At 42.8% G+C, this 13,285-nt stretch overlaps 1 protein-coding gene across 1 annotated transcript; it reads right to left on the reverse strand.

Moving 5' to 3' along the window:
• Nucleotides 1-11,914: 11,914 nt before the first annotated feature.
• Nucleotides 11,915-12,802, reverse strand: LOC138910157 (uncharacterized). The gene has a single exon (XM_070201380.1). The coding sequence runs from the start codon at nucleotides 12,800-12,802 to the stop codon at nucleotides 11,915-11,917; it is 888 nt and encodes a 295-aa protein (XP_070057481.1).
• Nucleotides 12,803-13,285: the final 483 nt, after the last annotated feature.

Consider the following 13,285-nt stretch of genomic DNA (forward strand, 5'->3'; position numbering starts at 1 on the left):
ACGTGAAGAAGATGGGGTCGAATCCAGCTTTGGTGGGGGAAAGCTTTCTCTTTCTCTCCTTCTTCGTTTCTTTCTCTTTTTTGTTGTTTTTGTTCCCTTCGTTTTTCAGATCTCCCTCCTCTGTTTTTGCGTCTCTATTTTTTTTTCTCTCTTGCCGCTGAAGTGAGGGAATTAGCTTAGGGTTTTTGGGTGTTAATTTGGTTTTTATATGGTAGTGGGGAGTGAGTATTGGCCTTTGGATGAAAGTAGATCAATGGCTATGATTAAGGGAGGGGTTTGATGGGTGAGAAAAGGGTTTGGGCTAAAAGGGATTGGGAAGAATAGGCCTTTGTCTTACTGGGCCACCAAAATACGAAAATGAGTTCCCAATTGGCCCAAATTCAATTCTTACTCATTGAGCAAAAAATAAAAATAAAAATACTAATACTATCAAAATATACTAATTAATACAAAAATTATTTTTTGGTATTTTCAAATAATAATAAAAATAATATCTTTCTAAAAATACCTAATACCTAAATTAAATAGAGAAAATGAAATTATTTTTGTATTTTTTCAATTTTTGTGCTTTAAAAAATAGATATAAAATTAATAATAAAGTGAAATCCTATAGAAATAAACTCAAATAAATATTCTAAAAAATACTAGGACTATTAAAGGTAATTCTAATGTGTGGGTCAAAAATTACGTGCTTACAGCTGCCCCTCTTTGTTTGGAAACACAAAGTATTTTTGAGCAAAGAAACAAGTAAGCGACGTAATTGATTTCTGACCCGACACTTATTCAAAAAGATTGTGACCGAGCCCTGGTATCTGAGCTGCCTACATATCCTTGGCTATAAAGGAATCAGGCCACGTGTAGTTCAGAAGTGATGGAGTGTGTGGAGAGAATCAGAGAGTCGAGTGAGATACCGTTCCGTCAAGGTTCCAGTCCGCGATCCTGTTATTACATCAAAATCAAAAATGAAAAAGACTAACTAAGCCTGTCAGCTATGAGTTACAAAATTTCTATCTATAAGTCTTCTGAAGCTTGATCTTGAGTCTTGAATGGTTCTTCATGCAGACTTTTGATTTGAACCTTAATGCTTGCTAGCTGCAGGTGCAGATTCATCTCTTTAGCTTCTTCAGATCAAGACGGGGCATGCAAAGCTTGCGACTTCAGTCATGTCTTGAGCAGCCCATATCTTTTCATCTGCTTCTACATTTTGAATTCACTTTTTTTTTCTTTTATTCAGGATTGAGACTTCTTCCTTTGGTCATCTCGGACTGCCAGCTCGCATTCTTAAGGCGACCTTCTGTACTTCTAACTTGAATTAAAATTTGAAATGACTTCCCTCATTCTTCAGGTGGGCGCCTGCAACTGACTTGAAATTTGAAACGAATTCCCTCGTTCTCCAAGTGGGCGTATGATGACTTAAAACTGAAATGAATTTCCTCGTTCTCCAGGTGGGCGCCTGATGACTTAAAACTTGAAATAAATTCCCTCGTTCTCCAAGTGGGCGCCTGATTTTGACTTAAAACTAAAATGAATTCCCTCGTTCTCCAGGTGGGCGCCTGATGACTTAAAACTTGAAATAAATTCCCTCGTTCTCCAAGTGGGCACCTGATTTTGACTTAAAGCTAAAATGAATTCCCCCGTTCTCCAGGTGGGCGCCTGATGACTTAAAACTGAAATAAATTCCCTCCTTCTCCAGGTGGGCGCCTGATTTTGACTTAAAACTGAAATAAATTCCCTCGTTATCCAGGTGGGTGCCTGATTTTGACTTAAAGCTGAAATGAATTCCCTCATTCTCCAGGTGGGCGCCTGATGACTTAAAACTGAAATGAATTCTCTCGTTCTCCAGGTGGGCGCCTGATATTGACTTAAAACTGAAATAAATTACCTCGTTCTCTAGGTGGGCGCTTGATTTTGACTTAAAGCTGAAATGAATTCCCTCGTTCTCCAGGTGGGCGCTTGATGACTTAAAATAGAAATGAATTCCCTCGTTCTCCAGGTGGGCGCCTGATTTTGACTTAAAACCGAAATAAATTCTCTCGTTCTCCAGGTGGGCGCCTGATTTTGACTTAAAGATGAAATGAATTCCCTCGTTCTCCAGGTGGGCACCTGATTTTGACTTAAAGCTGAAATGAATTCCCTCGTTCTCCAGGTGGGCGCCTGATGACTTAAAACTGAAATAAATTCCCTCGTTCTCCAGGTGGGCGCCTGATTTTGACTTAAAGATGAAATGAATTCCCTCGTTCTCCAGGTGGGCGCCTGATTTTGACTTAAAGCTGAAATGAATTCCCTCGTTCTCCAGGTGGGCGCCTGATGACTTAAAACTGAAATGAATTCCCTCGTTCTCCAGGTGGGCGCCTGATTTTGACTTAAAACCGAAATAAATTCCCTTGTTCTCCAGGTGGGCGCCTGATGACTTAAAACTTGAAATAAATTCCCTCGTTCTCCAGGTGGGCGCCTGCTATCATAACAACACAGACAAAACAAAGAAAATTTTCTGCCCCAGTTTGTACCAGGAACATTCATTGATTATTAGTTGCATCCCATTATCCAGGAGGGTCCTGAAAACTTAAAACTAGATCCCATTATCCAGGAGGGTCCTGAAAACGTAAGAGTGAACTTATCTGGAACATTCTTTCCTCATGGGGATTTCCTGGCAAAGCGAAAAATATTTCTCGCCCCTGCTTAAAACAAAGAAAATTTTGTCAGTTTGAAAATGTGGCGGTTAGTTTGTGGCATCCTTGCTGAAAGTGTCTGCTTCTGCCACTATCCCGCTTCATTTTGATTAGATGCTTCGGGCTACAAAGAATTGTTTGACCTTTCAATAGGACCTCGACCACAAAACCTGTGAATGAATTGAATCCCTTACACTCAACTCGTCGTATGGCACTTTCATTCTGACAACTGTTGAACCTTTGCATTTCCTACAAATTCACGAATCACTTGACAACCCGAACTTCAGTTACCACCGCATTGCTCATTCTAAATCTTGTCCCTTGTAATGTTCCTGGACGAATTTCGCTTGGTGCAAATAAAAAGCTGGTAATGAGCTTTGAAGTCCTTTCTTGCTTTCTTAACAAAAGACTAATTTGACAGAGACTTAGAAAAATAGACCCAAAAGAAACGAAGCGAAGTGACTTCGAGAATTAGGAATAAAAAAGAAAAAACAGAGATGACTATTTGAAGAAAAATGGAAAAGAGACTTATCTGAATGAAGCAACTGGCTCCAATGATCATGACATGCCTTTCGGACTGATCAGCCTAATCCATCCAACTAATCACATTTCAGTTCATGCCATGTCTTCATACTTCAAAACCGGGTTTTCCATAATTCAATTTCTCTGTAAAGTCATGAACCTCATTCGGCTTGTAATGCCCCGAGGGGTTTTCACCAGCAAACCTCTCTCGTTTGCTCCTCTCTCAACTCATTTTTGCCTTACAGTGCTCGTAAGGGTTTTCACCAATAAGACTCCCTCATTTGAATTTTCTCTCGACTTACCATCGCCCTATGGTGCCCTGAGGGTTTTCACCAATAAGACTCTCTCATTTGAATTTTCTCTTGACTCACCATCGCCATATGGTGCCCGTGAGGGTTTTCACCAATAAGACTCTCTTATTTATTCACTTTTCCTTGTGCCCATGAACAAAGGTGCTACCCATGATGTAAATAATACCTCCATCTCACTTGACTTGGCATCCTCAAAGTTGATCAGAAGGTCTTTCTTTGGACTGTAGTGTAGGTTTTGGACAGGGTTAGAAAGAAAGGGTGGCATGCAGGCTCAAAATAATTTAAGATGAAGGGGTTCAAAATTACAACTTTTGGAATCAGATCCTTTTACAAAACTAAAACTTCTGCCCCAGTTTCTTCGAATCTGGGGAATTTGAAATTTTTATTTTGATGGGACCGAACCGTGTAAGGCTGCCTACGTATCCTTAAAAGGAATCAGGTCGAACGTAGTTCAAACATAAGAGTTTTGTTTTTGTTACCTTGCTTTTCTTTTTCTCCTTTCTTTTCTCTTTTCTTTCTTTGCTTTTCTCTTTTCCTTCTCTTTTTCCTTTTTTTTTTCTTTTTTTTTCTTTTTTTTTATATTTCTAACTCTACTTCTGATTCCAAAAGAAGGGTATGAAAGAAAATAAATAAGGCTCAAAAAGGGGTAACAAATGATAAAAGTGTTTGGGATAGCAGAATAAAATGCCTTCGTCATTCCAACTTTGAACATGCCTAGTACAAAATGCGATTGAAGATAAGCAAAGAAATCATACATAATATCTCTTGACTGCATCAGAATTGATAGCCATATCCACACATTTACCTTCTATGTCTGTTAAATACAAAGCACCATTGGGCAACACCTTTGTCACAATGAACGGCCCCTGCCAGTTTGGGGCGAACTTGCCTTTAGCTTCAGCCTGATGTGGAAGGATGCGTTTCAATACCAGCTGACCCACTTCAAATTTTCGGGGACGCACCTTCTTGTTGTATGCTCTTGCCATTCTTCTCTGATACAATTGACCATGGCATACTGCCGCCAATCTTTTTTCATCAATCAAACTCAATTGCTCTAGCCGGGTTTTGACCCACTCATCATCATCAATTTCAGCTTCAACAACGATCCGCAGGGATGGAATCTCAACTTCCGCAGGTATAACTGCCTCGGTTCCATATACCAGCAAATAGGGAGTTGCACCTATTGAAGTGCGAACAGTAGTGCGATAACCCAGTAAAGCAAAAGGTAACTTTTCATGCCATTGCCTGGAACCTTGCACCATCTTACGAAGTATCTTCTTTATGTTCTTGTTAGCAGCCTCAACAGCTCTGTTTGCCTTAGGACGATATGGAGTGGAGTTTCGATGCATAATCTTGAACTGTTGGCATACCTCTTTCATCAAATGACTGTTGAGGTTAGCAGCATTATCTGTGATGATTACCTTGGGAATTCCGAACCGGCAAATGATGTTTGAATGAACAAAATCTACCACCGCCTTCTTGGTCACGGACTTGAAAGTTACAGCTTCGACCCACTTGTTAAAGTAATCAATGGCCACCAGAATAAACCTATGCCCGTTTGACGCTGCCAGCTCAATTGGTCCAATGACATCCATGCCCCAAACAACGAAGGGCCAAGGTGCAGACATTGTGTGCAACTCAGATGGCGGGGAATGAATCAAATCACCGTGCACCTGGCATTGATGACATTTGCAAACGAAGCTGATGCAATCTCGTTCCATGGTGAGCCAATAATAACCTGCTCGAAGAATCTTCTTCGCCAAGACATATCCACTCATATGTGGCCCGCAAACCCCGGAATGCACTTCGGCCATGATAGTCGAGGCTTGTTTAGCATCTATACACCTTAGTAATCCTAGATCTGGAGTTCTCTTGTACAATATTCCCCCACTTAAGAAAAATCCACTAGCCAGACGTCGAATGGTTCTCTTTTGATCGCCTGTGGCATGTACCGGATATACCCCCGATTTGATGTATTCCTTGACATCATGGAACCAAGGCTCACCATCAAGTTCCTCCTCAACCACATTGCAATAGGCATGCTGATCACGGATTTGGATATGCAGAGGGTCGACATAAGTCTTATCCGGATGGTGTAACATTGACGCCAGAGTAGCCAAGGCGTCGGCAATCTCATTATGAATCCTGGGAATATGCCTGAATTCTACCGACCTGAATCGTTGACAAAGATCATGCAGACATTGTCGATACGGTATGAGCTTCAAATCACGAGTCTCCCATTCTCCCTGAATCTGGTGAACCAACAAATCTGAATCTCCCAAAACCAATATTTCTTGAACTCCCATGTCTATAGCTAGCCTCAAACCCAGAATGCATGCCTCGTATTCAGCCATGTTGTTAGTGCAATAAAATCGAAGCTGAGCTGTTACGGGGTAGTGATGCCTTGTTTCAGAAATGAGTACAGCCCCTATTCCGACACCTTTCATGTTAGCAGCTCCATCAAAGAAGAGTTTCCAACCTGGCTTTTCATCATGATCAGCCTCGTCAACATACATCACTTCTTCATCAGGAAAATAAGTCTTCAGTGGCTCATATTCTTCATCCACCGGATTCTCGGCCAAGTGAGATCGGCCAGGGCTTGGGCTTTCATCGCGGTCCGAGTCACATAGATGATGTCAAACTCTGTGAGTAAAATCTGCCACTTTGCCAATCTTCCTGTGGGCATAGGCTTCTGAAAGATATACTTTAGAGGATCCATGCGAGAAATGAGGTAAGTAGTGTAGGATGACAGATAATGCTTCAACTTTTGTGCCACCCAAGTCAGGGCGCAACATGTCCTTTCAAGAAGAGTATACTTAACCTCATAAGGAGTGAACTTCTTGCTGAGATAATAAATGGCTTGCTCTTTCTTGCCCGTGATGTCGTGTTGACCCAACACACAACCAAAAGAATTATCCACGACCGTCAAATAGAGGATTAAAGGTCTCCCAGGTTCTGGCGGGACCAGCACAGGTGGGTTTGACAGGTAACTCTTGATCTTATCAAATGCTTCCTGACACTCATCAGTCCACTTAACCGCAGCATTCTTCTTCAGCAACTTAAAGATGGGCTCACAAGTTGTCGTGAGTTGAGCAATAAACCTGCTGATGTAGTTTAACCTTCCGAGAAGGCTCATCACCTCGGTTTTGTTCTTTGGCGGTGGTAATTCTTGGATGGCTTTGATCTTTGATGGGTCCAACTCAATACCGCGTCGACTGACTATGAATCCCAACAGTTTCCCGGACGGGACACCAAATGCACATTTTGCCGGATTGAGCTTGAGGTTGTACCTGCGGAGCCTTTGGAAAAACTTTCTCAAGTCTCCAACATGGTCGGACTGCTTCTTTGACTTTATGATCACATCATCTACATAAACCTCAATTTCCTTGTGTATCATGTCATGAAATATGGTAGTCATTGCCCTCATGTAAGTTGCCCCAGCATTCTTCAAACCAAATGGCATTACCCGGTAGCAGTATGTCCCCCATGGTGTGATGAATGCTGTCTTTTCTGCATCTTCCTCATCCATCAGGATCTGGTGATATCCCGCGTAGCAATCCACAAAAGACCCAATCTCATGCTTGGCACAATTGTCGATCAGAATATGGATGTTCGGCAATGGAAAGTTATCTTTTGGACTTGCCTTATTGAGATCACGATAATCAACACAGACCCTGGTCTTACCATCCTTCTTTGGTACTGGCACGACATTAGCTAACCAAGTGGGATATCGAGTGACCCGAATGACCTTTGCGTCAAGCTGCTTTGTGATTTCTTCTTTGATCTTCACACTCATGTCAGTCTTGAACTTCCTTAACTTTTGCTTGACTGGAGGGAATGCCGGATCAGTTGGCAATTTATGAACTACCAAATCAGTGCTCAAACCCGGCATGTCGTCATACGACCATGCAAAAACATCTTTATATTCAAACAGTGCTTTGATTATTTCTTCCTTGATTTGTGGTTCCAGATGCACACTTATCTTGGTTTCCCTGATATTATCTTGATCTCCTAAATTGATTGCTTCAGTTTCATTCAAATTAGGCTTGGGTTTTTCTTCAAAGTGATTTAGTTCTCTACTGATTTCCTGAAATGCTGCTTCTTCATCATATTCTGTTTCATCATCACACTCTACTTCTTGGATTGTTGTTTCGGAATTAGATTGGCTTTTAAGATTTGGCTGAAAATTCCTCATGCATGTCATGTCATTAAAACCAGCATAAAAAGAACTGTACAGAAAAAAGAAACAAAACAAAAATGAAACGCTATCAGGAATAATGGAAAACGGGAAATTGTATTTCATTGAAAATAAAAGATAGAAGGGTTTGTACATCAAAACAAGCAAAAAATAAAAAATCTGGATTACAACCCTGGAATAACCCAGATAACAGAAAGGAAAACAAAGCAAACTACCAAAACTCCTTCCGGGTGGGGAGAGGAGTAGCTTTCCAATTGCTAAGCTTCACATTTGGCCCAACGAGCTGCACATCGGCATTACTGGAACCTTCCCCGATTTCTACCATATTAACCTCATCAAACAGACTCTGGAACCTCTTGATCAACTCTTCATCAAAGTCGACCACAGGTTTTGGGACCGCTGATATTGGGCATTTTGCGACCCCTGGCTTGACAAAAGACTTGGAGATATGTGGAACAGGCTTAGGAAGTGACCATGCCTTTCTTTTCAAATTTTTAGCCTTTTTCATGTCCTTCCCTGTGAGTGTGAATCCCAAACCAAATGTACCGAAACTTTCACGTGGACACACCGGATGTGCAATACCCTGCAGAGACGAACCCAGGCCTTTGCCCGGCACAAAACCATTCTTCAACATTTCATTTGCTACCATGACGGACGCGGAGGGTAGCTTTGGACCTGGAATGCATTCTCCTTCAGGAATCTTCTCGACAGACACTGTTTCGAACGTTTGGTAAACCCAAGGCCCTTTATCATCTTCAACTTCAATAAATGGAACAATTGTGTCATTGTAAGCAGATAAGTTCTCATCACCGTGCACAACTATTTCCTGCCTGTCCCATTCAAACTTTACCATTTGATGCAGAGAAGACGGGATTGCCTTGGCAGCATGTATCCAGGGCCTGCCCAACAACAAGTTATAAGAGACAACCACATCTAGCACTTGGAACTCCATAGTGAACTCAACTGGCCCTATTGACAATTCGAGCATTATATCACCAACAGAATCTTTCCCTCCTCCATCAAAGCCTCGAACACATACATTGTTCATGTGGATCCTTTCAGTGCCGATCTTCAACTTTTGCAAAGTGGACAGAGGGCAAATATTTGCACTAGAACCGTTATCAACCAGTACCCTTGAGACAGCAGAATCCTCGCATTTCACTGTGAGATAAAGAGCTCAGTTGTGCTTTGTACCCTCCATAGGAAGTTCATCATCTGAGAAAGTGATCCTGTTTGCTTCGAAAATCTTGTTAGCAATCGTTTCCAAGTGGTTTACCGTGATCTTATCAGGAACATGGGCCTCATTCAAAATCTTCATCAGGGCTTTGCGGTGTTCATCTGAATGTATCAGCAAAGACAAAAGAGAGATCTGAGCTGGTGTTTTCCTTAACTGCTCTACAATGGAATAGTCTTGCATTTTCATCTTTTTCAGGAACTCTTCAGCCTCTTCTTCGGTGACCGGCTTCTTTACTGGGATGTGGCCATCCTTGAATGGCTTGGCTTTCCTCAGTTCTTCTGGGGTAAAACATCTCCCAGAACGAGTCAGTCCTCCGGTTTCATTGACTTCTTCCTCTACTTCTTTCCCTTTATATGTTACTATCACCTGTTTGTAATTCCACGGGACGGCCTTTGTGTCAACCATTGGTAACTGGGTCATTGGCTTGATAATAACGGGGGTAATACGAGCTCCTTCCACGATTATGATAGGCTTGCCCGGGACCCCTGGTACAATCACTTTTTGCTTTTCCTGGTTCGCTTCAACATTAATCGGAGGCCCTTTCACAACTAATACAGATGGCTTCACGTCGAGCATGCTTAGCTTCTCCGACACCCCTTCAACTGTCAAGGGCATTGCTTTTGCAAAATCTGGAGCTTTAAATGGATTACTTTCGCTAGCCCGGATCATCATGACAGACTTGGAAGAATTCTTGGGCTCCCCATCCTTATGAACTATCTCAATCATATGTGTCTCTGCATGAGCCGGCAAAGGATTTTGGTTGATGTTTGGCGCCTCCGGGCTCTGGACCACAATTTGATTTGTATCAATAAGCTCTTGGATCGCCCTCTTCAAATGCCAACACTTCTCTGTGTCGTGCCCTGGGGCATCAGAACAATATGCGCATCTGAGGGAATAATCAAGGTTCCTTGGAGGTGGATTTGGTGTCTTTGGCTCAATCGGCCTCAAAACGTCCAACTGCCTCAACCTTTGAAACAAACTGGTATACGACTCTCCAAGAGGGGTGAAGGTTTCTTTCCGCTGCTGCCTCTCTTTTCTATAATCCGACCTCGATCGAAAGCTTGGACCAGTAGGGTTTCGATATGGTTGTTGGGGTGGATAAGGATTTTGTGGAGTTGGAGCACGCCATTGCGGGTAAGGAGGGGGTTGCGCATATGACTATGCATGGTGAACATGGTATTGGGGTGGTCTGACTGAATATTGAGGGTCTTGCGGTGGGAAATAATGTTGGGATGGATTATATGGAGCTTGGGTGTAGGCTTGAGGTTGGGGTCGAGGTTGGGTGTACTGGTGAGGCGAACCCCTTGGGCCACGCCCTGATCCAGAGACAAACATAGCGACATCATCTTTCTTCTTTTTGCCTAACAGGCTTCCGGTGCCACTTTGAATTGCTTGTGTGGTTGCTTTTATGGCGGAGTAGCTCATGATCTTGCTTGACTTGAGTCCCTCTTCCACCATTCCTCCCATCTTTACCACATCGTTGAAGGACTTACCTATGGCTGAGATCAAATGGCCAAAATAAGTAGGTTCTAAGGCTTGAAGAAAGTACTCGACCATCTCATCTTCTTCCATTGGAGGATTGACCCATGCAGCTTGTTCTCTCCATCTGAAACCATATTCCCTAAAGCTCTCACTGGGCTTCTTATCTATCTTGGTCAAAGATAGGCGATCCGGGATAATGTTTATATTGTACTGAAAGTGCCGAGAAAAGGCCTGGGCCAAGTCGTCCCATGTGTACCACCTGCTAGCGTCTTGGCGGGTGTACCATTCCAAAGCCGCCCCACTCAGACTCTGACTGAAATACGCCATTAATAATTTGTCTTTCCCACCGGCGCCTCTCATCTTGCTGCAAAAGCCTCTCAAATGGGCCACGAGATCTCCATGTCCATCGTATAGGTCAAACTTGGGCATCTTGAACCCAACGGGCAGTTGGACATCAGGGAATAAGCATAAATCCTTGTAGGCCACACTTACTTGGCTTCCTATCCCTTGCATGTTCTTCAAAGATTGTTCTAGACTCTTCACTTTCCTGAATATCTCATCCTGCTCCACGTTCCGGGATGGTTTCTCAGTTTCAACAGGAGGTTCAAAGTGAGGGGTGTAGGAATAAGAATCCGTGACTTTGAAAGTTGGTTTCGGAGCATAATATTGGGTATCTGGAGCTTGGAACGCGGGTTCACTAGAAGATCGGTGGAGGGTAGCTCACGGAGGGGCTATGAAAACAGGAGCAGATGTCGGAGCCGGGTATGCGGTTGTTTTGGCTGGCGGAGCATGGAATGTTTGGGACGAGGTGCCGGGGTAGTGTTGGAAATAGGTAAAGCCCGGTGCATGCTGAGGGGAAAGATCAACAGTAGTGGGATTCTAGGCTTGTGCCAGTGATGGGATGAAAGCGGGATTTTCTGTGTAGTTAGTGGGAAATAAAGGTGGAGGGTGCCCCATGATCCAGGCTTGATACATTTCAGCTATTTGATGCTTCAACCTGTGGACCTCCTCTTTCAATTCAGACTCTAATTCTACAATCTCCCTCGGCGGATCAACAACACCTGTGTCCGACTCTTTGCTAGTCATGACTGCCTTGCGCTTTGATCTGGTATTATAGGGGTGACTTGCCAGGATGCCAACAAACTAACCACCTAAACAGAACCTGTCTTTTTATGCACACAAAATAACTTGGTCAGTTTTGAAGCATTTAACAGATAGGGAATCTCATATTGGGGATGCAATGCACCTGAGCAGTTAAACGTTTCTAAATGCTTTGCGACGGCTTATGTGTTTCATCCCGGCTTTTTCCCCAAATTTCGAATCCTGATTTTTTCCTCTCTCTTTTTGCTATGTTTCGCTCTTTTAATTCTCACTCACTTTTTTCCTTTTGTTTGGCCCCTCTTTTCTTTCTTCCCTTCCTTTTTTATTTTCCTCTTTTTTTTTTCTCTATTTTCTTTTAAGACTATGATCGAATCCTATGGGGATTGCCTACGTATCATGACGCCGCATGAATCCGGGCCCGAGCCTCTAACACTTGTGTATCTGTGTTGTTTTGGTCTTGTAACTGTTGCAGGCTTTCTTGTAGTTGGTAAATCAATGCATAGCAATGCTCTCTTTCTGTCTTGAAATCCTTTATTTGCTTGACCATTTCATTTTCTAGGGCAACCAACTTTTTCTGTAAAATTGCTACTTCTTTGTCATATTTCTGCTTCAACTGGTGGGCTAATCTAGCGTGTTCTTCTGCACTTTTGGCCAACTTTGCTTGAGCATTTAACAAGTCCTTTTCGGCCTTTGTCAAGTCAAAACCATAATCATGCACTTTCCGCCTTAGGTTGGTTATAATTTTTTCATCTCTCTCACTTCTTACCGGTGTCTCAACGGCTATTTTCATTCTCTGGATTTGGGCTCGAAGGGCTTCATTTTCCCTAGCCAACCTCTTCTTTTCCCCTTCATCTTCAGTTGCCTGCAAACTACTATCAAATTTGATTTTTTCAATTTGTTCTTCTAGTTTGTTTATAGTAGTCCGGTATTCCTTTTCTTTAGCTAACCAAACCCATTGCTCTCGTGCTCCATCGGTGAATTGTTGGACATGGGGCCTTTTGGCGGGCTGTTCTAGCTCTTGATCGACCCGACTTTTTTTACCATACCATATGGCGTAGTTGGATCCTACTTCACCCATAGACAAATCTCGTACTTGAGTCTGTGGTTCCAAGAACCTACATTGGTGCCAAATCTGACGAACCCTTTCTTCTGGAAATGTGGCTTTTGGGCATAGTTCAATAATCTGTTGACTTAAATCTTCGTCATAGGGGACTGTTTGGTACCTATCCAATTGGCGTAGGACCCGATGCAGGGCATATGGCTGAATACTCCGAAGACCCATTAATAAAAGAAAGCACACTCCGGCGGACATGTAAATAACTTCATCGACCGGGAGCCAACCGAAAGTACACTCAATTCAATTTGCGTTTAAAGAACCCAAATATGCGAACCATGCCTCAATACCTTCTGGCAACTCATGACCGTTTACTCGGTTTTCATATTCTTCGATGCAATTGAGTTCGGTCAGACCGTAGTTCATGTAACCTGGGCGATGACAAAGATGTTTTACCAACCACATTTATAAAAGCAAGTTGTAACCCTAAAAAAACTTTGTCCCGGCTCGACAAGCGGTTAAAGCTCAGTAAATTTCTGCGAGAATCATCGGTATGATAGTGCCATTGGCCTTTTTGACCATAAAGTCGGCCACTCCTGCGAGCCCCAAATCTATATGCCTGTCACTCCTTGGGCATATCAGAGTGCCAAAAAATGCCACCACAAAGGCCAAATTCATACGTGCTTCCCATTTGTCTTTATTTCCCTGATG

The sequence above is a fragment of the Nicotiana tomentosiformis genome, chromosome 4 (assembly GCF_000390325.3).
Source record: "Nicotiana tomentosiformis chromosome 4, ASM39032v3, whole genome shotgun sequence".
Classification (NCBI taxonomy): Eukaryota; Viridiplantae; Streptophyta; class Magnoliopsida; order Solanales; family Solanaceae; genus Nicotiana; species Nicotiana tomentosiformis.

Bases quoted from the DNA above. Each gene is read 5' to 3' on its own strand.
- LOC138910157 (XM_070201380.1), bottom strand. From the start codon at position 12,802: ATGGGTCTTCGGAGTATTCAGCCATATGCCCTGCATCGGGTCCTACGC.